Source organism: Ranitomeya variabilis, chromosome 1 (assembly GCF_051348905.1).
Source record: "Ranitomeya variabilis isolate aRanVar5 chromosome 1, aRanVar5.hap1, whole genome shotgun sequence".
NCBI classification, from domain to species: Eukaryota; Metazoa; Chordata; class Amphibia; order Anura; family Dendrobatidae; genus Ranitomeya; species Ranitomeya variabilis.
Genome location: NC_135232.1, coordinates 657917997 through 657941445, shown reverse-complemented (window position 1 = coordinate 657941445; position 23449 = coordinate 657917997). Strand labels below are relative to the sequence as shown.

Sequence of the window (23449 nt, the reverse complement as noted above, 5' to 3'; positions counted from 1 at the left end):
AAAAAAAAGCATTTTTAGTTTCACGGCTCTGCGTTATAAACTGTAGTGAAACACTTGGGGGTTCAAAGTTCTCAAAACACATCTAGATATGTTCCTCAGGAGGTCTAGTTTCCAATATGGGGTCACTTGTGGGGGGGTTGTACTGTTTGGGTACATCGGGGCTCTGCAAATGCAACGTGATGCCTGCAGACCAATCCATCTAAGTCTGCATTCCAAATGGCGCTCCTTCCCTTTCGAGCTCTGCCATGCGCCCAAACAGGGGTTCCCCCCCACATATGGGGTATCAGCGTACTCAGGACAAATTGGACAACAACTTTTGTGGTCAAATTTATCCTGTTACCCTTGTGAAAATATAAAACTGGGGGCTAAAAAATCATTTTTCTGAAAAAAAATATAATTTTATTTTCACGGCTCTGCGTTATAAACTGTAGTGAAACACTTGGGGGTTCAAAGCTCTCAAAACACATCAAGATAAGTTCCTTAGGGGGTCTACTTTCCAAAATTGTGTCACTTGTGGGGGTTTTTAATGTTTAGGCACATCAGGGGCTCTCCAAACACGACATGGTGTCCCATCTCAATTCCAGTCAATTTTGCATTGAAAAGTCAAATGGCGCTCCTTCCCTTCCGAGCTCTGCTATGCGCCCAAACAGTGGTTTACCCCCACATATGGGGTATCGTTGTACTCAGGACAAATTGAACAACAACTTTTGTGGTCTAATTTCTTCTCTTACCCTTGGGAAAATAAAAAATTGGGGGCGAAAAAATCATTTTTGTGAAAAAATATGATTTTTTATTTTTACGGCTCTGCATTATAAACTTCTGTGAAGCACTTGTTGGGTCAAAGTGCTCACCACACCTCTAGATAAGTTCCTTAGGGGGTCTACTTTCCAAAATGGTGTCACTTGTGGGGGGTTTCAATGTTTAGGCACATCAGGGGCTCTCCAAACTCAACATGGCATCCCATCTCAATTCCAGTCAATTTTGCATTGAAAAGTCAAATGGCGCTCCTTCGCTTCCGAGCTCTGTCATGTGCACAAACAGTGGTTTACCCCCACATATGGGGTATCGGTGTACTCAGGACAAATTGTACAACATCTTTTGGTGTCCATTTTCTCCTGTTACCCTTGGTAAAATAAAACAAATTAGAGCTGAAGTAAATTTTGTGTGAAAAAAAAGTTAAATGTTCATTTTTATTTAAACATTCCAAAAATTCCTGTGAAACACCTGAAGGGTTAATAAACTTCTTGAATATGGTTTTGAGCACCTTGAGGGGTGCAGTTTTTAGAATGGTGTCACACTTGGTTCTTTTCTATCATATAGACCCCTCAAAATGACTTCAAATGAGATGTGGTCCCTAAAAAAAAAATGGTGTTGTAAAAATGAGAAATTGCTGGTCAACTTTTAACCCTTATAACTCCCTAACAAAAAAAAAATTTTGGTTCCAAAATTGTGCTGATGTAAAGTAGACATGTGGGAAATGTTACTTATTAAGTATTTTGCGTGACATATCTCTGTGATTTAAGGGCATAAAAATTCAAAGTTGGAAAATTGTGAAATTTTCAAATTTTTTGCCAAATTTCCATTTTTTTTCACAAATAAACACAAGTTATATCGAATAAATTTTACCACTAACATGAAGTACAATATCTCACGAGAAAACAATGTCAGAATCGCCAAGATCCGTTGAAGTGTTCCAGAGTTATAACCTCATAAAGGGACAGTGGTCAGAATTGTAAAAATTGGCCCGGTCATTAACGTGCAAACCACCCTCGGGGCTTAAGGGGTTAAAAACTTCCCCTTTAATTTGGACGCCCAGGGCCACGGAGCGGATCACTGCCACTGTGAACACCTCTTTGAGAACAGAACCGGCCCGGTACCGAGTACCCCATGGTCTTAGCAGGCGCTTCATGTGTACACCCCATTATGGTCACCGCCAACTCCAAAATAACCTTAGACTACTCGCCGCCGTTCGGTAGCTTATCCCTTCAAGGCGTAGTTTACAGAACAGAAGGAGCAGAACTATTAAATTTTATATTTTATCCAAAGGGTGATAGTGTTTATGAAAAATATACAAAAGATTTTACAAGGGAGACAAAACAGCATATACAGTTAATGCATTTTATTTTATGTAACAGGAGAACTTACTACACCGATCACAGAGACGATTCAGTTTAGCCGAAGGAGAGCACTTCTCTTTAGGCCCTCAGTAAACGGGGTCCCTGCATACACAATATGTTACTCTCTGCACGGACACAGATCATAATTGGGATTGATCTTTTATCAGACCCTGAGTCTCACCCCACACACACCCCATGTGATGACCTCACATGGGCCGAGTTGTGGGCTGGTCTCAGTCCTTCATGGTTTTAGGAAATCCCAACTTATGCAATCCCAACTTATGCAATAACTCTTCATAGTGTAATTGCAGAAGTTTGAGACTGATGTTATCTTTTGTATCGGGATTTTATCTATGCTTAGAGACCAAACCTAGTTACCCCTGTGCTGAAAATGTACATCTCATTAATATCAGATGGATAGAAATTCCAATATTCTATATTTTATCCCGGAGACATACTGTCTGCTGATTTATTGTAACTGCAGTGACCATGGCTATTTCTAAAGAGTGTCAGATCTTCCTTTGATCCACTCAAAGCTTTTCTTGTCTCTTGGTGTACCGACAATACACATCCTCTTCAGTCACCTGGGCATAAAGAAGGTTCCTTGCATGTTAAGTTGCTTCACATCTCTTTGTGCACTGCCATTTTACATAAAGGCAGGTTCGAGTGCTAGCTCCTGTCTCCTTATGACAAATGGTACAGGAAAGAAAAAAGAAGCAAGGAGGGATATGAGGGACCTCAAAGATTTGTAATACTTTCTATGACATTTATAAATACTAATACTGTCTTATAAATGGGGATGTGGTTGTGTTCAGAATTGGCCAATCACCTTTACACTTATGGTAAATAGTAATCAGTACACAGCTGCTATCATTTACATGGATTTTGATTAACCCTATATAAAGTGTAGCTGTTCTAATATGATTTTCCTCCTATTTTCTAAGTATCAATTTACAGCAAAAGCCATGGTCCATAAACAGGTTACAAAATAGCAATGGGATCTCATTGTAGAAAGTTGTCAGTCAGGAGAATGGTTCAAAAATGTTTCCAAGGCATTTGATAAACCATGGACACTGTAATGATGGTCATCAAGAAATGTGTTAAATTTGACCCAGCAGTAACATTACCTAGAACTGGGCATCTCTAAATAATTGATGACAAGACAATAAGAAAATTGGTCTGAGGATGCCAAGAGGCCCACAGCAAGATTAATGGAGCTGCAAGACTTTCTGGGAATTACTGATTTAGTTAAATACTGCATGTGACAACAATCTCTCATAGTCTTCATATGTCTGATCTGTGGGATAGGGTAACAAGATGGACACCTTTTGGCAAAATGAAAAACATCTATGCCTGGCTTTGTTTTGCCAAAACCTACATCAAGTCTTTCAGGAGACCAAGGTTCAACTTTTCTTCATAATTCAAAAAGTGTATTTAGAGCAAAGCCAACACTGCGCACCATCAAAAGAACACCATCCCCACAATGACACAAAGTGGAGGCAGCATTCTGCTAAGGGGCTGTTTTTTGGCATCTGAAACTGGCCTTTCTTAAGTTGGAGGAAATTATGAACAATTCTAAATATAAATTTAGCAAATAAAACCTCCAGGCCTCTGCTAAAAAGCTGAAGATGAATCTGAATTTCACCTTTCAGCATGACAATGAGCCTAAGAATACATTCAAATAAACAGAAGAATGGCTTTACCAAAAGAAGATAAAAGTTTTGGACTGACCCAGCCAGACCCCAGGCCAGAATGTAATTGAAAATCTGTGGGTGGCCTCAAGGGGGCGCTGTACACAGGAGATGCTCTCGCCATCTCAGAGATTTGGAACTACTGCAAGGAAGAGTGGACCAAGATTGCCAATTTTATAAGTGCCATGCTGATAGAAAAAGACTGAATGCTGTCAAATTCAAAGGGTACTTCAACAAATTATGAGTTTAGGGGTGTGCATATTATACAACCACATCATTTTAGTTATTTTCGACCCCAAAATATTTAAATTTAATGTCACCTATAATCTGAAAAATAAAAGGTGGAAAAAGTTCTGAAATGATTCTTCTTGGTATGATTTTTTTTTTTACAATACACAAACCTGGCATTTTAACAAGGGTGTGTAGACTTTTTATATCCTCTGTATATGTTATAGATATTATTTGGAGCCCACTGCTCCACTACAAAAGCAAATTAAATAGATTAAGCCCATTGCCACAAGCACGTGACACATTAGATGAGTAAGCACCTTGTATATCAATGTCATCAGAATATCATCCCTAAATGTACCTATGGGTTGTGCAAAAAGTAACCAAGACTCTTCCAATGCTTTTGTCATCACACAGTCATCCCTGGCTCTGTCACTGAAGAGTATGAGAGCGGTAATGAACTATCAGCTGACTCTTGGGGCAGTGGAGAACCTATGACATGTAGGGAGGATTGATGGGGACAGCTGCATGAGCAGCAAGGATTATTACAAACCACGGCACACTCTGCACTCCCTCTCTCCGCTGTACTGCTCGGCACTTCTGTGGGCGAAACATGTGAGAAGGCCTGTATTTTGTGGCTCTGGATCTTTATCACCTCTACAGAGAAATGGCGTATGTTATTAAAACCAAGAAAATACATATTTTCTAATTCGCTATTCTGTAGGGCAGCACCACATAACTAGCCAATGTAATTAGTGACCTCTCCTGTATTTATGTGTTTTAATTAATTTTTATGTTTTTTAACCAAACCTTTTCCAGTTGACTGGATATTTGTCTTCTGCGTCTTCCACATCCAACTAAGTTTAAACCTTGCATGACATTAACAATCTCATAAAAAAAAAAGTTTAAAATGTTTAATGGATTATATTTGTCAATATCCTCATCTCAGTCGAGTTGTAGCTAGCCTAAATGGGCACAGATTAGAAAAATTATGATCAGATAAATACAAAATTACATGAAAAGCCCTTACTGGGGCAGGTAGACAAACCAATTCCCAGCCGCCCGCAGAGACCATAATGCTATATGAGTTGGTTGCACAGATGCAATATACTGGTCAAACAGCAATGCACACACCTATCATTCATGATGGGAGTGGCGGATAAGTACTATACTTTCACATTAAGGGGTTGTCCGACCTTGGGGTACAAATCTGCATTCACTCTATATGTGCTGTGAGGATTGTCCGATGCCGGGAGCGGGTGGTCAAGTGACAGCAAGTATGTGATTTACATACTTCTGGACACATTCCGACTAGACTAGAAATGAACAAGACTGTGCCCATCTAGCTGACATGTGTACACTTGCATGCAAATTACATACTTGCAGTCATACGCCCCCCCCCCCCCCCACTCCTGATGCCGGAGAATCTTCATAGCGCGGTGTGAGAATTTACAAAGCTGCAGTCTCATAGAGTAACTGCAGACTTGTAGCCTAAGGCTGAACAACCCCTTTTTTAAGACTTCTATCAGATGCAAGTTCCTCGGCTATGTACAAGGCACCAGGCAGGTTTACAATATATTAGCAAAGTCTACACTATTAAATCAGGCTGGCGGTGAGCCTGGATTTAAAAAAAAAAAAAAAAACCTTGATCAGGTGCCGCTCCCTGCATCCTGGCGCCCTAGGCACGTGCCCTCAAGTGCCTAGTGGCAAATACGGCCCTGTCAGGTAGGTATGCTCGCAATTTAAAAATGTCGCACAAAAAGTAGTGACAGGCCATGCTCCTCCACAATAAAAGGCCAAACTGCAATGTGGATTGAATAGAAATAAAAATCACAGAAAGAGGAAATACTGATACAAGTGCAGACTGACAAATTCCCAGAAGCATACAGAGGTTGTACTGCTTTTCGAGGGAGGTGCAAAATATTGATGAACAACTACTCACACATTTAACATTCTAGAGGCTGGTGGCTGCTTAGCATTATACAAGCTCTTATATGTTACAGTGTGCAGGGTCTAGAGTCCACCCTCCTGCCTTGCCAGAGGGACCGATAGAGTGACGGATGAAGGCCTTCCATTTCACAATCATTCAGATGTCACGGTCAGCATTGACTGTGGCATCTAAGGGGTTGCATTGAAATGATCTGCGTTTTTTTTTACAATCCTGACCATTACAGCTGTAACTGAGCAGTGGGCCCCCGGACCCAATATTACTGGTAAGCCCTTGACATACCAGTTTGAGATGACATACAAGTACGACATTTTTTAGAATACTGCCTCCAATTGGTAATTGATTATCATTTATAGCAGCATATTGTAAAGTCTAAATACATAGAACTTTTTTAGTGTTTGGAGTGGGGGTGGGATTACCATTTTTGTTGTTAGCGGCATTTTTACCAAACTGAGAATGCTCCAGGAGGTGTTACTGATAGGAGCCTAAGTCACGTGGCCTGACCATACTGCTGGGATCATATACTCATGTTCCTGGATATGCATTCTGATCATTCATCGTGTGTTTGGCTTCATATTTATAGGATCATGAGCAAACCTGAGGCCATTAGGCAATTGTCAGCTGTGACCCATCATGTGTCATAGTTGCAGCAATCCACCACTAAGCAATTATGGTGAGACACTAAGGTTCCATCACTAAGGCAAAAACACCTTAAAATTTAAAGAGACATACTCTATTTTAGCTCCAGCAACAGCACCACTCTTGTCTATGTGCTGTGTCTGGTATTGCAGCTCAGTTCCATCTAATTAAAGAGAACCTATGGAGCCGTTTTTAACATGCAAGTACTGCTATGGCTGTGAAGGCACTTGCCCTCCATTAGAAATGAGACTTTTTTCGCAGAGATCTGATGTGCCAGTCATAAAAAAAATATACACAAATGAGATTGGAAGTGCACTGTGGGTGGGCCAATGCACCTGGAAGAAGCATTCCAATACATTAACCCCCAGTGCACTTCCGGTCTTATTTGCATATGTTTTCTCCTGACTTGCACATCCGATCACTGAAAAAGGTATAACTTTTATTGGAGGACAAGTACCAACACAGCCATACTACTTCTTTATGTAGAACAGTGCTGACAGATTTCCGTTATGTAAGGATATGTATCATAAACAGCACATTGAAAAAAAGAGGTGACAAGTTTTTACAAATCCAATCTAGCAGTACCATACTTCCGGGTGGGTGCAATTAAACAAGTCATATTAGTTGTTTTGCAAAATACGAAATAGTCAGTTCTCCTACAACCACTGAACCACACGGATTTGCATTCGGGAATGTGCGGGATGATGAATGCTACAGTTGTTAGCTACTAGAGGGACATACTTTTTCAACTACAACCTAGCCATAAAGAGTTAAGCGTGTCTTGGTGTAGATGACCTAGGCACAGTGCAGCTGTCAGTACAGCATGTGTGCTATGAGCATGAGCAGGGCATTGAGTGACTGGCTGCCTGCATTCTCCAATGACCCACCCTCCTCTGAACTATATTACACTTGTGCTCATCAGGCTAGCCTCTCTTTGCCTTTCTTACTCTTCTCCAAGGCTGTCCTTCTATTGTGACTCTCCACCTTTCACTTCTTCTCTCCTTCCCTGGTCGTCTCTTCTTCAGCACAGTTCTCTGACACTCTGCCCTCCACATCATTTACTGGAGTTCTTGGCAAGTTTGAGGGAAAAAAAATCATAATACCCGGATACACAGAGCTCTCCTTTAACAAAGCCCAGTATGGTAAGCAACCTAACAAACAATGAGTTTTTTCTTTTTCTTTTTTTTTTTGAGAATCAGAAAACAAAATCTTTTGTCAGAATGATTCTTCATTCATCTCTATTATTTTAGAACAGTTTTGCTTTTAACAATTTGTGCAACAAACCAAAATGATTTTACCTCCTTTTATAGAAACATCCTACATGCAGAGATGACGTGAAATGTACACATTCCCTCATGGCTTTGTGACATTTTCCGGGTCCTCCCTCCCCCACATCGTGTCACCAAGAATATATACCTTTACTACTAGTCTCACTTGATACAAATACGAATAGCTGTTGGTTAGACATTGTAACTTAGTTTGTATTACACAAATAGAAGTTTAGGACGTTCACTTTGTAATTACAATGACCCGAAATGCGTGAGAAAACTTTCCTGAGTTACTAAGTAGTAGGGAATGTAAAAACTGGATCGTTGTAGGAATCTAACTCTCACAATGACTACGGCATATGTGAGAACGCCTTAAAAGGTCAAGTAATGGAGAATAATCCTTACCATAGTTATTGTTTGACAGGTGGTGTAGACAGAGGGAGAGACAGAGAGAGACAGAAAGAGAGAGGGAGAGTGTTCAACTTCTTTCTCCTGTGTGTAAAATTTATGTTATTAGATTTATGGATTGATGTTAAAGATTATAATTACGGTATATTATATAGATGTGTGTATTATACCAACATGGTGCTATATTCTTACATTGTATGCATCTCTGCACAGATATTCATGTATGTGGAGAGGATAGTGGATGTCTATCCACAGTGGAACTTTTCTGTGCAGGACATACCCCCGATTTACAAATACATAAATGGACTCTCGTTCCATTGCAATCAGCTAATGATGGTAAAAATGTTAGCGATGGTAAAACTCACTTTCTGGTCTAACAGAATTGAAAAAAGTACCAGTAAGTCTTACGGTTTACTTCTTAAAGACTTTTTTTTCCATTAAAACACGTGACAATAACGTGTTATTAGTAGGGTCTGACTCCTGGGACTTTCACCAGTCTTGACAGCCATTTGACTACTTCTGTATCTCCCATTCAATGAAGTGCGATTTTGCAGGTTGGGCCCGTCACCACCAAGTAATTATAAAAAAAAAAACTTCACATATCGATATTTTTTTGTTTTCACCATTTATAAATGCTTCCGGTTTATGGAATATTAAGTAGGGGGTTTGGTTTGTTTTCTTAGTCACTCTACCCATTGACATTTGTCATGTCCTATCGAGAAGCCAAACTATGAAACAGTCGTAAAAAAAAAGTTTATAACAGGCTATTTTTGTGTAGGCTTTGTAAGGACTATGATAATGATCGCCCCCTTGAATGATTTCTATTGAAACTGCATGGGTGATACAGTTTTCAGGATCCTTGGTTTTCCACAGTGAAGGCTCAGAGAGTAATAACAGTATTCAAGTAAAGGATGTAAGCGTTTCATGATTCAGGTTAGTTGACCAATGCAATGGGTGACTGGTGACTGGCACTGCACATATGGCCGATGCAGCAAAATACAGACGTAGAAAAACTGTCACAAAGTTATCCTGTGTGAATGTAACCTATGAGTAAATATAGGATTCTATCTATAGCTGAGGGATTGAGAGTTCCCAAGTGTAAACCATCCACAGAGATTTACAAAAGATGGGCAAATACCCTTTTATCAGCTTTAGCCTTTCTTCTTGACTTGCGCTTTCTTATGCTATGTGAATGTTGTGACAAATATGCAATGAATGCACATTTATTACTTGCAGATAGAAAAAAAATACAATTTTAAAATGGCACCTGCACAGTAGCAGCTATCTGTGTATATAGTTGGTCCGATAGCTGCTATTGTGCATGCAGCACTATCTTGCTGGAGAAGAAAAAAAATCATCCTCCAAGATGGTGCTGCCCGCGCCTGCACAGTAGCAGCTAATGGAGAGTATCAGTGCCGACCTGACAATGTCTGTAGCTTACTGTGCACAATGGATTACAGCCAATGAAAACCCAAAAGTCATTATCTCAGTAAATTAGAATAATTAACTGCAAAGGCTTCCTAAGCATTTAAAAAGGTTCCTTAGTCTGTTTCAGTAGGCTCCACAATCATGGGGAAGACTGCTGACTTGACATACAGTATGTCCAGAAGGCAGTCATTGACACATTCCACAAGGACGGTAAGCCACAAAATGTTATTCCTAAAGAAGCTGGCTGTTCACAGAGTGCTGTATCCAAGCATATTAATGGAACATTGAGTGGAAGGAAAAAGTATGGTAGAAAAAGGTGCACAAGCAACCGGGATAATCGCAGCCTTGAAAAGATTGTTAAGAAAAGGCATTCAAAAATTTGGGAGAGATTCACAAGGAGTAGACTGCTGCTGGAGTCATTGGTTCAAGAGTCACCACACACAGACGTATCTAGGACATGGGCTACAAGTGTCACATTCCTTGGGTCAAGCCACTCATGACCAATAGACAATGCCAGAAGCGTCTTACCTGGGCCATGGAGAAAAAGAACTGGACTGTTGCTCAGTGGTCCAAGGTGTTGTTTTCAGATGAAAGTAAATTTTGCATTTCATTTGGAAATCGAGTTCTGGAGTCTGAAGGAAGAGTGGAGAGGCCACAATCCAAGCTGCTTGAGGTCCAGTGTGAAGTTTTCACAATCAGTGATGGTTTGGGGAGCCATGTCATCTGCTGGTGTAGGTCCACTGTGTTTTATCTAGACCAAAGTCAGCACAGCTGTCTACCAGAAAATTTTAGACCACTTCATGTTCCCCTCTGCCAACAAGCTTTTTGGAGATGGAAACTTCATTCTCCAGCAGGACTTGGCACCTGTCCCCACTGCCAAAAGTACCAATACCAGATTTAAAACCAACAGTATATGAGCTTGATTGGCCAGCAAACTCGCTTGACCTTAACCCCCTAGAGAATCTATGGGGTATTGTCAAGAGCAAGATGAGAGACACCAGACCCAACAATGCTCGAGCTGAAGGCTGCTATCTAAGCAACCTGGGCTTCCATAACACCTCAGCAGTGCCACAGGCTGATCGCCTCCATGTCACGCCACACTGATGCAGTAACTGATGCAAAAGGAGCCCTGACCAAGTATTGAGTGCATTTACTTTATTATTAACCCCTTTCTGACATCAGACGTAATGATCCGTCCACGTGACCTGGGCCAATTTGACCGCGGACGGATCATTAAGTCATCACAATCACCCGCACACACTGGTGGTGTGCGGGCGATCACCACCGGGAGTCAGCTGATTCTGACAGCTGACACCCGGCACTAGGTACCAGCAGCGGCGACTGCTCCCGGCACTTTAACCCCCTAAATGCTGCGACTGAACACGATCGCATCATTCCGGAAGCCGGCAGAGGGGTGACAGCCCCTCTGCCTTTGGATCGGAGACCCCGCGGAATGACGAGGGGTCCCAATCGTTGCCATGGTGACCTGATGTTGTCATGATGATATCCGGGTCAGCAGAGAGAGGAAACTTGCTGGCCAGTGCGCAGTGCATGATCAGCAAGTCTCTCTGTCAGTGCAGCGATGCTGCTTCATCTGCATGCTATAAAAGCAATCAGCCTGCAAAAAATGATTGTCGCAAAGTAAAAAAGTTAGAAAAAAGTAAAACAAGTTTGAAATAATTGCAAAATATTTTAAAAATAAAAAATTATAAAAAAAATCAATATACAGTATATTCTATCACTAAATAAATATTTGAATGAAAAAAATCTAAACAATAAAAGTACACATATTTGGCATCGCTGTGTCCGCAACGACCCATCCTATAAAACTGTCAAACTAGTTAACCCCTTTAGTGAATACCATAAAAAAATAAAAAACAAGGCAAAAAACACGCTTCATCATCATACCACCGAGCAAAAAGTGGAATAACACACAATCAAAAAGACGGATATAAATAAACATGGTACAGTTGAAAACAGCATATTGTCGTGCAAAAAACAAGCCACCATACAGCGTCATCAGCGAAAAAATAAAAAAGTTATAGCTCTCAGAATATAGCGATGCAAAAATAATTATTTTTTTCTATAAAATACCAAGCGCCAAAACTTAAAAAAAAAACTATATAAATGAGGAATTGCTGTAATCATACTGACCTGAAGAATAAACTGCTTCATCAATTTTACCACACGGAACGGTATAGACACCCGTCCCCTTTCTGCCATCTGACATACTATCCCGTCGAGGTGACCTGGGACTTAATTCCCAGGGACGGGATAGTACATCATAGGAGATCAGCCGCGCTCACAGGGGAGAGCGCCGGATCGCGGCCGGGTATCAGCTGATTATCACAGCTGATATTATTATTATTATTTATTTATATAGCACCATTAATTCCATGGTGCTGTACATGAGAAGGGGTTACATCAAAATACAAATATCACTTACAGTAAACAAAACTAACAATGACAGACTGGTACAGAGGGAAGAGGACCCTGCCCTTGCGGGCTTACATTCTACAGAATTATGGGGAAGGAGACAATAGGTTAAGGGTTGCAGAATCTCCATTGGTGTTGAGGTGGCCGTGTGGTCTTTACAGGCTGTAAGCTTCTTTGAAGAGGTGGGTTTTCAGGTTTCTTTTGAAGGATCCAAAAGAAGTGAATAACCGGATGTGTTGGGGCACTGAATTCCAGAGGATGGGTGATATTCGGGAGAAGTCTTGGAGGCGATTGGGTGATGAGCGAATAAGTGTGGAGGAGAGGAGGAGGTCTTGGGAGGACCGGAGATTACGTGAGGGAAGATATTGAGAGATTAGTGTGGAAATATACGGAGGAGAAAGGTTACGGATGGCTTTGTAGGTCAGTGTTAGTAATTTAAACTGGATACGCTGGGAAATTGGGAGCCAGTGAAGGGATTTGCAAAGAGGTGAAGCAGGAGTGTAGCGAGGAGAGAGATTAGTCGGGCAGCAGAATTAAGGATGGACTGGAGGGGTGCGAGAGTGTTATAAGGTAGGCCACAGAGGAGTATGTTGCAGTAGTCGAGGCGGGAGATGATTAGGGCATGCACAAGCACTTTGGTAGAGTGTGGGTTGAGGAAAGGATGGATTCTGGAAATATTTTTGAGCTGGAGGCGACAAGAGGTGGCGAGAGCTTGAATATGCGGTTTGAAGGACAGGGCAGAGTCAAGGGTTACTCCGAGGCAGCGGATTTTGGGGACAGGGGAAAGGGTGATTTAATTTATTTTAATAGATAGATCAGGTAGGGAAGATATGCGTGATGGAGGAAAGATAATGAGTTCAGATTTGTCCCCATTGAGCTTGAGGAAGCGAGAGGAGAAGAAGGACTATATGGCTGATAGACACTCTGGGATTCTGGACAGCAGAGCGGTGACATCTGGGCCAGAGAGGTAGATCTGAGTGTCATCGGTATATAGATGGTACTGGAAGCCATAGGACCTTATGAGTTGTCCCAGGCCGAGTGTATAGATTGAGAAGCGTAAGGGTCCTAGGACAGAGCCTTGGGGGACACCAACAGAGAGGGGGCGATATGAAGAGGTAGTATGGGAGTAGGAAACGCTAAATGTGCGGTTGGCAAGGTATGAGGAGATCCAGGATAGGGCAAGGTCTTTGACCCCGAAGGAAGAGAGGATCTGTAGTAGGAGGCAGTGGTCAACTGTGTCGAAGGCAGAGGACAGGTCTAGGAGGAGGAGTATATAGAATTGTCGTTTAGCTTTAGCTGTAAGTAAGTGGTTAGTAATTTTGGTCAGGGCAGTCTCAGTGGAGTGGTGGGGACGGAAGCCAGATTGTAGGTAGTTGAAGAGAGAGTTAGATGCAAAGTGAGAGGAAAATTCAGCATGGACGTGCTGCTCAAGGAGTTTGGAGGCAAATGGGAGCAAAGATATGGGGCGATAGCTGGACATAGCGCTCGGGTCAAGGGAAGGCTTTTTGAGGATAGGTGTGATTGTGGCATGTTTGAAGGCAGAGGGGAAGGTACCAGAAGTTAGTGAAAGGTTGAAGAGATGGGTTAGGGATGGGATTAGTGTGGTGGTAAGGTTGGGGAGGAGGTGGGATGGGATGGGGTCAAGTGCACAAGTGGTGAGGTGTGATTTGGCGAGATGAGCAAGCTCCCTTTCAGAGATTTTGGAGAGTGAAGTTATGGGGTTTGGGCATTGGTCTCTCATACAGAGGGGTTGTGGTGGTTGGACAACAAAGACTTGCCTTGTTTGGTCTATCTTATTTTTGAAGTGCGTGGCAAAGTCCTCGGCAACGATTAGGGAAATCGGAGGGGACAGTGGTGGGCGGAGGAGGGAGTTAAAAGTGTTGAACAACTGTTTGGGGTTGTGGGATAAGGAAGATACGAGGGTTGTGAAGTAGGCCTGTTTAGCAGAGGTGAGAGCTGATTTGAATGCCAGTGTTGCTTGTTTGAGTGCAGTGAAATCATCTTGTGAATGCGTTTTCTTCCAAAGCCAATCTGCAATTCTGGACACTTGCCGAAGCTTTTTAGTGATGTTATTGTGCCAGGGTTGTCTATTGGTTCGTCGCACTCTGGTATGCATGACGGGGGCGACCGTGTCAATAGCTGATGCAAGAGTGGCATTGTAGAAAGCAGTGGCAGTGTCTGTGTCGTGGAGTGAGGATATAGAGGACAGTGGTAGGATAGAGTCAGAGAGTGTGTGGGTGTTTAGGTGTGCGAGGTTCCTGCGTGGGTGCGCATGGTGCTTGACATGGGTGACAGGTGAGGAGGACAGGGATGAGAAAGTGAGTAGATGGTGGTCAGATAGAGGGAGAGGGGAGGTTGTGAAGTTAGATAGGGAGCATAAACGGGTGAAGACCAGGTCTAATGTGTGTCCGTCTGTGTGGGTGGCTGAGGAGGACCACTGAGTAAGTCCAAAGGATGAAGTAAGGGACAGGAGTTTGGAGGCTGCTGACTGATGGGTGTCAATGGGGATATCCGGCACTATGTGCCAGGAGCGGTCACGGACTGCTCACGGAACATTAACCACCGGAACACTGCGATCAAACATGATCGCAGCGTTGCGGCGGCATAGGGGCTCCCTGCGTGCTTCCCTGAGACCCTCGGTACAACACAATGTGATCGCGCTGTTCCAATATGGCTGGGGGAGCTTTCCAGGTCCTGCAGGGAGGTGGCTTGCTAAGAGCAGGGGCCAGCAAGCCTCCTGCACTGCCTGTCAGATCGCTGATCTGACACAGTGCTTTACAAAGTGTCAGATCAGCGATTTGACACTATATGGTCATGTCCCCCCCTGGGGCAATGTTATAAAGTAAAAAATAAAATATTAAAGTGTGTAAAAAAAAAATATCCTGAATAAAGAAAAAAATATATATATTGTTCCAATGAATACATTTCTTTATGTAAAAAAAAAACCACAATAAAAGTACACATATTTAGTATCGCCGCGTCCTTAACGACCCGATCTATAAAATAATCCCACTAGTTAACCCCTTCAGTGAACACCGTAAACAAAAAAAAAGGCAAAAAAACAATGCTTTATCATCATACCGTCGAACAAAAAGTGGAATAACACGAATGAAAAAGATAGATATAAATAACTATGGAACCGCTGCAAACGTCATCTTGTCCTGCAAAAATCGAGCCACCATACAGCATCATTAGTGAAAAAATAAAAAAGTTATAGCCCTCAGAATAAAGCCATGGAAAAATAATTATTTTTTCTATAAAATAGTTTTTATTGCATAAAAGCACCAAAACATAAAAAAATAATATAAATGAGGTATCGCTGTAATTGTACTGACTCAAAGAATAAAACTGCTTTATCAATATTACCAAACATGGAACAGTATAAACACCCCCCCAAAAAGAAATTCATGAATTGCTGCTTTTTATTCATTCTGCCTAACAAAAATCGGAATAAAAGACGATAAAAAAAAGTCATGTGCGCAAAAATTGTACCAATAAAAACATCAACTCGTCCCGCAAAAAACAAGACCTCGCATGACTTGGTGGTCCAAAATATGGAAAAATTATAGCTCTCAAAATGTGGTAATGCAAAAACTATTTTTTGCAATAAAAAGTGTCTTTTAGTGTGTGACAGCTGCCAAACATAAAAACTCACTATAAAAACCTGCTATGAATAGTAAATCAAACCCCCCTTTATCACCGCCTTAGTTAGGGAAAAATATTAAAATTAAAAAAATTTATTTCTATTTTCCCATTATGGTTAGGGCTATAGTTATGGTTAGGGCTAAAGTTAGGGTTGGGGCTAAAGTTAGGGTTGGGGTTTGGATTACATTTACAGTTGGGATTAGGGTTGGGATTAGGGTTAGGGGTGTGTCAGGGTTAGGAGTGAGGTTAGTGTTATGGTTGGAATTAGGGTTAGGGGGTGTTGTAGTTAAGGGTGTGGTTAGGGTTGGGATTAGGGTTAGGGGTGTGTTGGGTTTAGGGGTGTGTTGGGGTTAGGGGTGTAGTTAGGGTTATGGTTAGGGTTGGGATTAGGGTTAGGGGTGTGTTGGGGTTAGGGTTTCAGTTAGAATTGGGGGGTTTCCACTGTTTAGGCACATCAGGGGCTCTCCAAATGCGACATGGCATCCGATCTCAATTCCAGCCAATTCTGCGTTGAAAAAGCAAAACAGTGCTCCTTCCCTTCCGAGCTCTCCCGTACACCCAAACAGGGGTGTTCCCCAACATATAGGATATCAGCGTACTCAGGACAAATTGCACAACAACTTTTGGGGTCCAATTTCTCTTGTTACTCTTGGGAAAATAAAAAATTGGGGGCGAAAAGATCATTTTTGTGAAAAAATACGATTTTTTTTATTTTTTCGGCTCTATATTATAAACTTCTGTGAAGCACTTGGGGGTTCAAAGTGCTCACCACACATCTAAATAAGTTCCTTAGGGAGTCTACTTTCCAAAATGGTGTCACTTGTGGGGGGTTTCACTGTTTAGGCACATCACGGGCTCTCTAAACGCGACATGGTGTCCTATCTCAATTCAAGTCAATTTTGCATTGAAAAGTCAAACGGCGCTCCTTCCCTTCCGAGCTCTGCAATGCGCCCAAACAGTGGTTTACCCACACATATGGGGTATCTGCGTACTCAGGACAAATTGTACAACTTTTTGGGTCCAATTTCTCCTGTTACCATTCATAAAATAAAACAAATTGGATCTGAAGTAAATTTTTTGTGAAAAAAAGTTAAATGTTCATTTTTTTTAAACATTCCAAAAATTATTGTGAAACACCTGAAGGGTTAATAACCTTCTTGAATGTGATTTTGAGCTCCTTGAGGGGTGCAGTTTGTAGAATGGTGTCACACTTGGGTATTTTCTATCATATAGACCCCTCAAAGTGACTTCAAATGTGATGTGGTCTCTAAAAAAATGGTGTTGTAAAAATGGTCAACTCATAACTCCCTAACAAAAAATTTTGGTTCCAAAATTGTGCTGATGTAAAGTAGACATGTGGGAAATGTTACTTATTAAGTATTTTGTGTGACATATCTCTGTGATTTAAGGGCATGAAAATTCAAATTTGGAAAATTGCAACATTTTCAAAATTTTTGCCAAATTTCTGTTTTGTTTTTTTTTCACAAATAAACGCAAGTAATGTCAAGGTAATTTTACCACTAACATGAAGTACAATATGTCACGAGAAAACATTCTCAGAATCACTGGGATCCATGCAAGCGTTCCAGAGCTATTACCTCATAAAGGGACAGTGGTCAGAACATGGAAACCACCCTTGGGGGTAAAGGAGTTAAACCTACTACATATTAGGTTAAAATTCTGAGATGGGAATGCCCCTTTAAATCAAAGGGTAACAGTGACACTAGTTTTTACCCATGCAGGAAACTTTATCACCCTCTCTCTGCCAGTTTTCTGGTAGTAAAAAAGTCACATCATTTGATACAACTGGTACGTAAGTAAAGGTTTGCCACTTTTTGCCTTTTTGTGCAGGTCCCTGTATTTTTATAAAAGTGTGGGGAACTAAGCAAAAGATCGGGGTCGGTCAGCGCACAAAAAATGTATACTGTACACCAGATAACTAGCATACCTGTTACTGATATCTACACTAGTGGACAGCGTAAAAGATGCAACACATTTACCAAGAGGTATGCACCTAGTATGTTGTTAGGATTATTGAAATACTTTCCCTTATTTATAGTTCATACTTCTAGATTCCAGGACACAACATATTTGTTTCATATACTACAGAATAATATTAATGGCCCCCTATTTCATAATGAAAATGGAAACTTCTGTGATGTACACGTAACTATTCCTGGGTGCACCTAAACTCGGGGAAGTCCAGATACTGAAGTCTAAAGAAGTCCAGCAGCAGTGGATAAGCCTAGAAAGAAGTTGTGACCTTATTTCATATGCAACACAGTAAAAGATATTAACTAGCATTCCAAAACCAATGAAATGTGAAAAAAAATAACTATATGTCTGAAATGCGCTGACTTTTGCAACGCAAGTTAATATTACGTTTACTGTGTTGCACATATGAAATAAAATTGCTACATCTTTGCAGGTTTATTCTGTGTTGCTATGCTTCCTTCAAGTATAAATTATATCATTTTCTAGCATGAGATGGCCAAAGTGCAATTGCTACACAGTGTGCATAAATATTGATGAAAACACGCCTTGTAGATGTTAAGCTGCCTAGTCCCATATTTTTTTCTCCCTTTTCCCACTACTGTCAGTAAACTCTGCGGGTTGGATGCTGCGTACATCCGCAGCGTCCAACCCGTAGCGTCCAGATGTTACAGTATAGTGGATGGAATTTCAAGAAATCCTATGCCCACTATGCGTGCACAAAAGCCAGCTGCTCATCCGCGGAGATGGACATGCGGCGCGTCTTTCCAGACTGCAACATGTCTATTTATCTTGGGGAGATGCGAGTCTCCGCAAGATAAATATCAGCTGTACAATGTATTGGGCGCTGTGATTCCGCACGGTTAAGTGAACACATGTGGAATCACCCGCGTTCAAAAGCCGGCAGCGCTTTGGACAGAGAGGACATGTGCTGCGTCCAAAGCGCTGTCTAATACTGAACGTCTGCACATACCCTTAGACAAAATCTGTGCGCACCAGCCATACTGCACACAGTAACTAACAGGGACAGTACTTGCACCGGATAAAATTGTCAGCTGCAGAGCTTAGATCAATTAGAAATACTGTCATGTTACCAGTGGTAAGGCATCGATACAGTAGAAGTGAAAACTATGTGCAAGTAGAGCCTGTGGTCACATACTTGTTCTATGCACTGTCTAAATGCTAATACCAACAGGAAATAAATCCAGGGACAAATAACAGTGCCACATACTGCCGAGTATTCTGACGCAGCACATGAAGCAGTGTACCTCTTTACTTGCTGCGTTTTATTTCTTATTGGCATCTAATTTCCCCAACAGTATTATGTACATCTGATGAAGGTCAGTGTGACTGAAACATTATGCATATTCTGGGAGATTCCACTTTACGATAAACCATCATAAGGAAATATAGAAAGCATAAATGGCTTCTAAAAAGATGAAAAAGCATAATAACGTATGCAGAAGCCAAAAATGGAAAGAAGTGTGCAGGACACACCAAGTTAATACATTACCACAACAGAACGGTGTACGAGTCCCAATGGTAGAAAAAAAGACAACTTTATTGAATTATAACAAATGAGACAGGTCAAACAATCACAGTAAAGGGTTAAAACCGGCTCATGGGCCGTGACTGCATATAGGGGGAACAGAGCGGCACCTGCAATACCAATGGCAGAAGTAAAACCCACATGTAGTCCATCAACCAACTTATTCATATGCGCATAGTATAGTCCAGTAGTGGAGATATAAGAAGGAAGTATAGATGGATCGACATGGGAGATGTGACATACCAATATGATGTGAGTATCACATCCCCCTGGGAGGAGGGGGACATCGAGGTGCCGGCGTGATACTCACATCATATTGGTATGTCACATCTCCCATGTCGATCCATCTATACTTCCTTCTTATATCTCCACTACTGGACTATACTATGCGCATGTGAATAAGTTGGTTGATGGACTACATGTGGGTTTTACTTCTGCCATTGGTATTGCAGGTGCCGCTCTGTTCCCCCTATATGCAGTCACGGCCCATGAGCCGGTTTTAACCCTTTACTGTGATTGTTTGTCCTGTCTCATTTGTTATAATTCCAATAAAGTTGTCTTTTTTTCTACCATCGGGACTCGTACACCGTTCTGTTGTGGTAATGGATAAACCATCATAATAGATTATTTTCTACGAGTGCCAAGTTCTTTGTTTGCTGTGTTGCTACATGACTGACCGACTGATCGTCATGGCCTCCCAGTTTTGAAGGTGGAACAGATGATTCCCTGCAAGATTAACCATAAGCTGTCACCAGGTTTTCCAAATATAAAGTACGACCAGTAGTGTTGAGCATTCCGATACCGCAAGTATCGGGTATCGGCCGATACTTGCGGGTATCGGAATTCCGATACCGAGATCCGATACTTTTGTGGTATCGGGTATCTGTATCGAAACAACATTAATGTAAAAATGTGTAAAAGAGAGAATTAAAATAAAAAATATTGCTATACTCACCTCTCCGACGCAGCCTGGACCTCACCGAGGGAACTGGCAGCGTTGTTTGCTTAAAATTCGCGCGTTTACTTCCTTACGTGAAGTCCCGCCCATGTGACCGCGACGCGACCAATCACAAGCCAGAACGTAATTTTAAAATCCTGAAGGACCTGAAATTACGTCACGGCTTGCTGTGATTGGTCGCGTCGCGGCCACATGGGCGGCACGCGACCAATCACAAGCCGGGACTTCACGTAAGGAAGTAAACGCGCGAATTTTAAGCAAAGAACGCTGCCGGTTCCCTCGGTGAGGTCCAGGCTGCGTCGGAGAGGTGAGTATAGCAATATTTTTTATTTTAATTCTCTCTTTTACACATTTTTACATTAATGTTGTTTCGATACAGATACCCGATACCACAAAAGTATCGGATCTCGGTATCGGAATTCCGATACCCGCAAGTATCGGCCGATACCCGATACTTGCGGTATCGGAATGCTCAATACTACTGGTCGTACTTTATATTTGGAAAACCTGGTGACAGCTTATTTTAATTCTTTCTTTTACACATTAATATGGATCCCAGGGCCTGAAGGAGAGTTTCCTCTCCTTCAGACCCTGGGAACCATCAGGGATACCATCCGATACTTGAGTCCCATTGACTTGTATTGGTATCGGGTATCGGTATCGGATTGGATCCGATACTTTGCCGGTATCGGCCGATACTTTCCGATACCGATACTTTCAAGTATCGGACGGTATCGCTCAACACTAACGACCAGCACCGATAAAGGAATGATATGGGGTTAATCTGCAGGTTAATAGCATTCTGACACCACTGCTCTGTGCATAGAAAGCAGCGGCTGTAACTGCGCCCCCAGCACTGACTGGCTGTAAGCTTGCTCATCATTAGGTCTGACTGTCAGTCAATCTCGGTGTCATGGTTACAGCTGCCGCTCTCTATGCACAGAGCTGTGACTGAAACCATACCAGCACCACCCTTGTGACTGAAAGAGCGAGCCTGCCGGTGGGAATAAAGTTAATTTCCTCTCGGCAACGGGGCTCTCAGTGCAGTGGCCACACGGTGCTGTTAACCTGCAGATTAACCCCATATTTGCAGGTCAATACCATAATTGTACATGACGGGATCCTTTAAGTCCTCTTTTACAGCATTTAGTAAGTCCCCAACCCGTCTGCATAGTACAAAATATAACTTTTATTATACCCACATGTGGTGCGGTCAGATGGGCATTACTGGTCTTGCTTCGGCGCTTCCTCTTTTGTCAAAAGCACCATCCTCCTGCCCCGTTCCATGAGGTTGATGTGTCCCAAGTCATCCACACATTGTTCTAACGCTCCTGCACAGGCGTAGTTTGCTCTACCATCAACTGAGGACAGAACAAATTACTGTAATACGCATGTGTCAGGAAAGGTCAAACAGCGCCGACGTACATGTGCAGGCTTTACCTCCTGGTCATCGGCACTCTCATCATTCCTGCTGCACGCGCTACTTTGCGCCATCCTTAGCTAAGGGCAGAGCGAACTATGCCTGTGGGGGAGTGCACTTTGTAGATGAAATAGGACGTGTCCTCCACATGAAGCAAGGCAGGAGTGTGAAGAGCAAGACCAGTAACTCCAATCTCACTGAACCGCGCCATGCAGGGGATATTAGAAGCAATATTTTTGCACTGTGCAGAGAGGACTGAGGACTTATACAGCATTCTAATAAGTTGTGTGTAGTGTATGAGACCTTAAAGGTGGTAACTTGTATTTTATATTGGGAAAACCTGGTGACACGTTCCCTTTAAGAGATTGTGCAAAGAACGAGTGGAAAGACTGCAAGGCTACTGTGGATAGAAGTCACAGCATGATGCTGCATGTGAATGCAACCTTAGTATCTAGCTACACCATGTTGTGATCTTACATCTTTTTCTTAGGCCTTGTTTGTATGGTTTGTGCATGATTAAATCATAATTGCAATTGGATTTACAAAACAAATAATCTGAGGCTTTAGGGAGTCTGAAAGACTCTCCATAAATAACTTCTTAAGGCTTTAACTTCTCAGAATCTTTAGGCCGCTGTGAGACATTACAAGATTTCATTTCTAGAGAAGAAAAAAATACATAAAAAAAAATAAGAGAAGGCTGCAAAAAATGCATATGAAAAACTTTCCGGATGCAGTGTCTCACATCTTAATCTGTAAATCAGAATATTAAGGGACCAATGTATAGTACTTGCTCTTTAGCAGCTCAAACTAACACGTGCACATATCTGCAAACATATGATGGGAACTTCGATGAACACCCCTGTCTCTCCACCCACACACACTCCATTGGTCATGATTGTTGTCTGTGCAGCTTCCCTAGGTTACTGTATTCCACAGCATAATCTTATGCAGGAGCCAGGGGTGTAACGGTCGTGGTCTCAGAGGGTGCGACTTGTCCAGCGCAGGAGGTGGGCCCGCCGGTGCCTATTTCAGCTGAATGTGTGTTCAATGATGCACATTTAGCTGAGATGCATTGCGACACAGAAACCCTTCGGCTCCCTGCTCTGCGATACAAGCTTCCGACCAATCAGAGGCCAGCAGCTGATGTCGGCTAGCCCATGACTAAGGCCGCATGGCAGTGATGTCGTTTGCACACTGAAGTCGGCTGCCAGCTAAGGAAGAGAACACTGAGTGCCGTTGGATCGGGGGCAAGGAGGGTATAATCGTTTATTTTTTGATGTGTGATAGAACAGTGGAAGAATGGAGGACAAATATACCAGGGTGGAAGACATATATACCAGGGTGGGAGTCATATATACAAAGGTGGAAGACATATACAGTGGGAAAAAAAAGTATTTAGTCAGCCACCAAGTACAACTTCTCCTACTTAAAAAGATGAGAGAGGCCTGTAATTAACATCATAGGTAGACCACAACTATGAGAGTCAAAATGAGAAAACAAATCCAGAAAATCACCTTGTCTGATTTGGCAAGATTTATTTTGCAAATTATGGTGGAAAATAAGTATTTGGTCAATAACAAAAGTTCATCTCAATATTGTGTTATATATCTTTTGTTGACAATGACAGAGGTCAAACGTTTTCTGTAAGTCTTCACAAGGTTGGCACACACTGTTGGTGGTATGTTGGCCCATTCCTCCATGCAGATCTCCTCTAGAGCAGTA

The 23449-nt window shown here is 42.0% G+C and overlaps 1 protein-coding gene across 1 annotated transcript in view; it reads left to right on the top strand.

The window, feature by feature from the left end:
* Positions 1-7543: 7543 nt before the first annotated feature.
* Positions 7544-23449, top strand: part of CFL2 (cofilin 2) — a 46946-nt gene continuing 31040 nt past the window's right edge. The window contains exon 1 of the mRNA XM_077262756.1: positions 7544-7765. Within this exon, the coding sequence (XP_077118871.1) occupies positions 7763-7765 (3 nt within the window). The 5' untranslated portion in view covers positions 7544-7762. The remainder of the gene's footprint in view (positions 7766-23449) is intronic.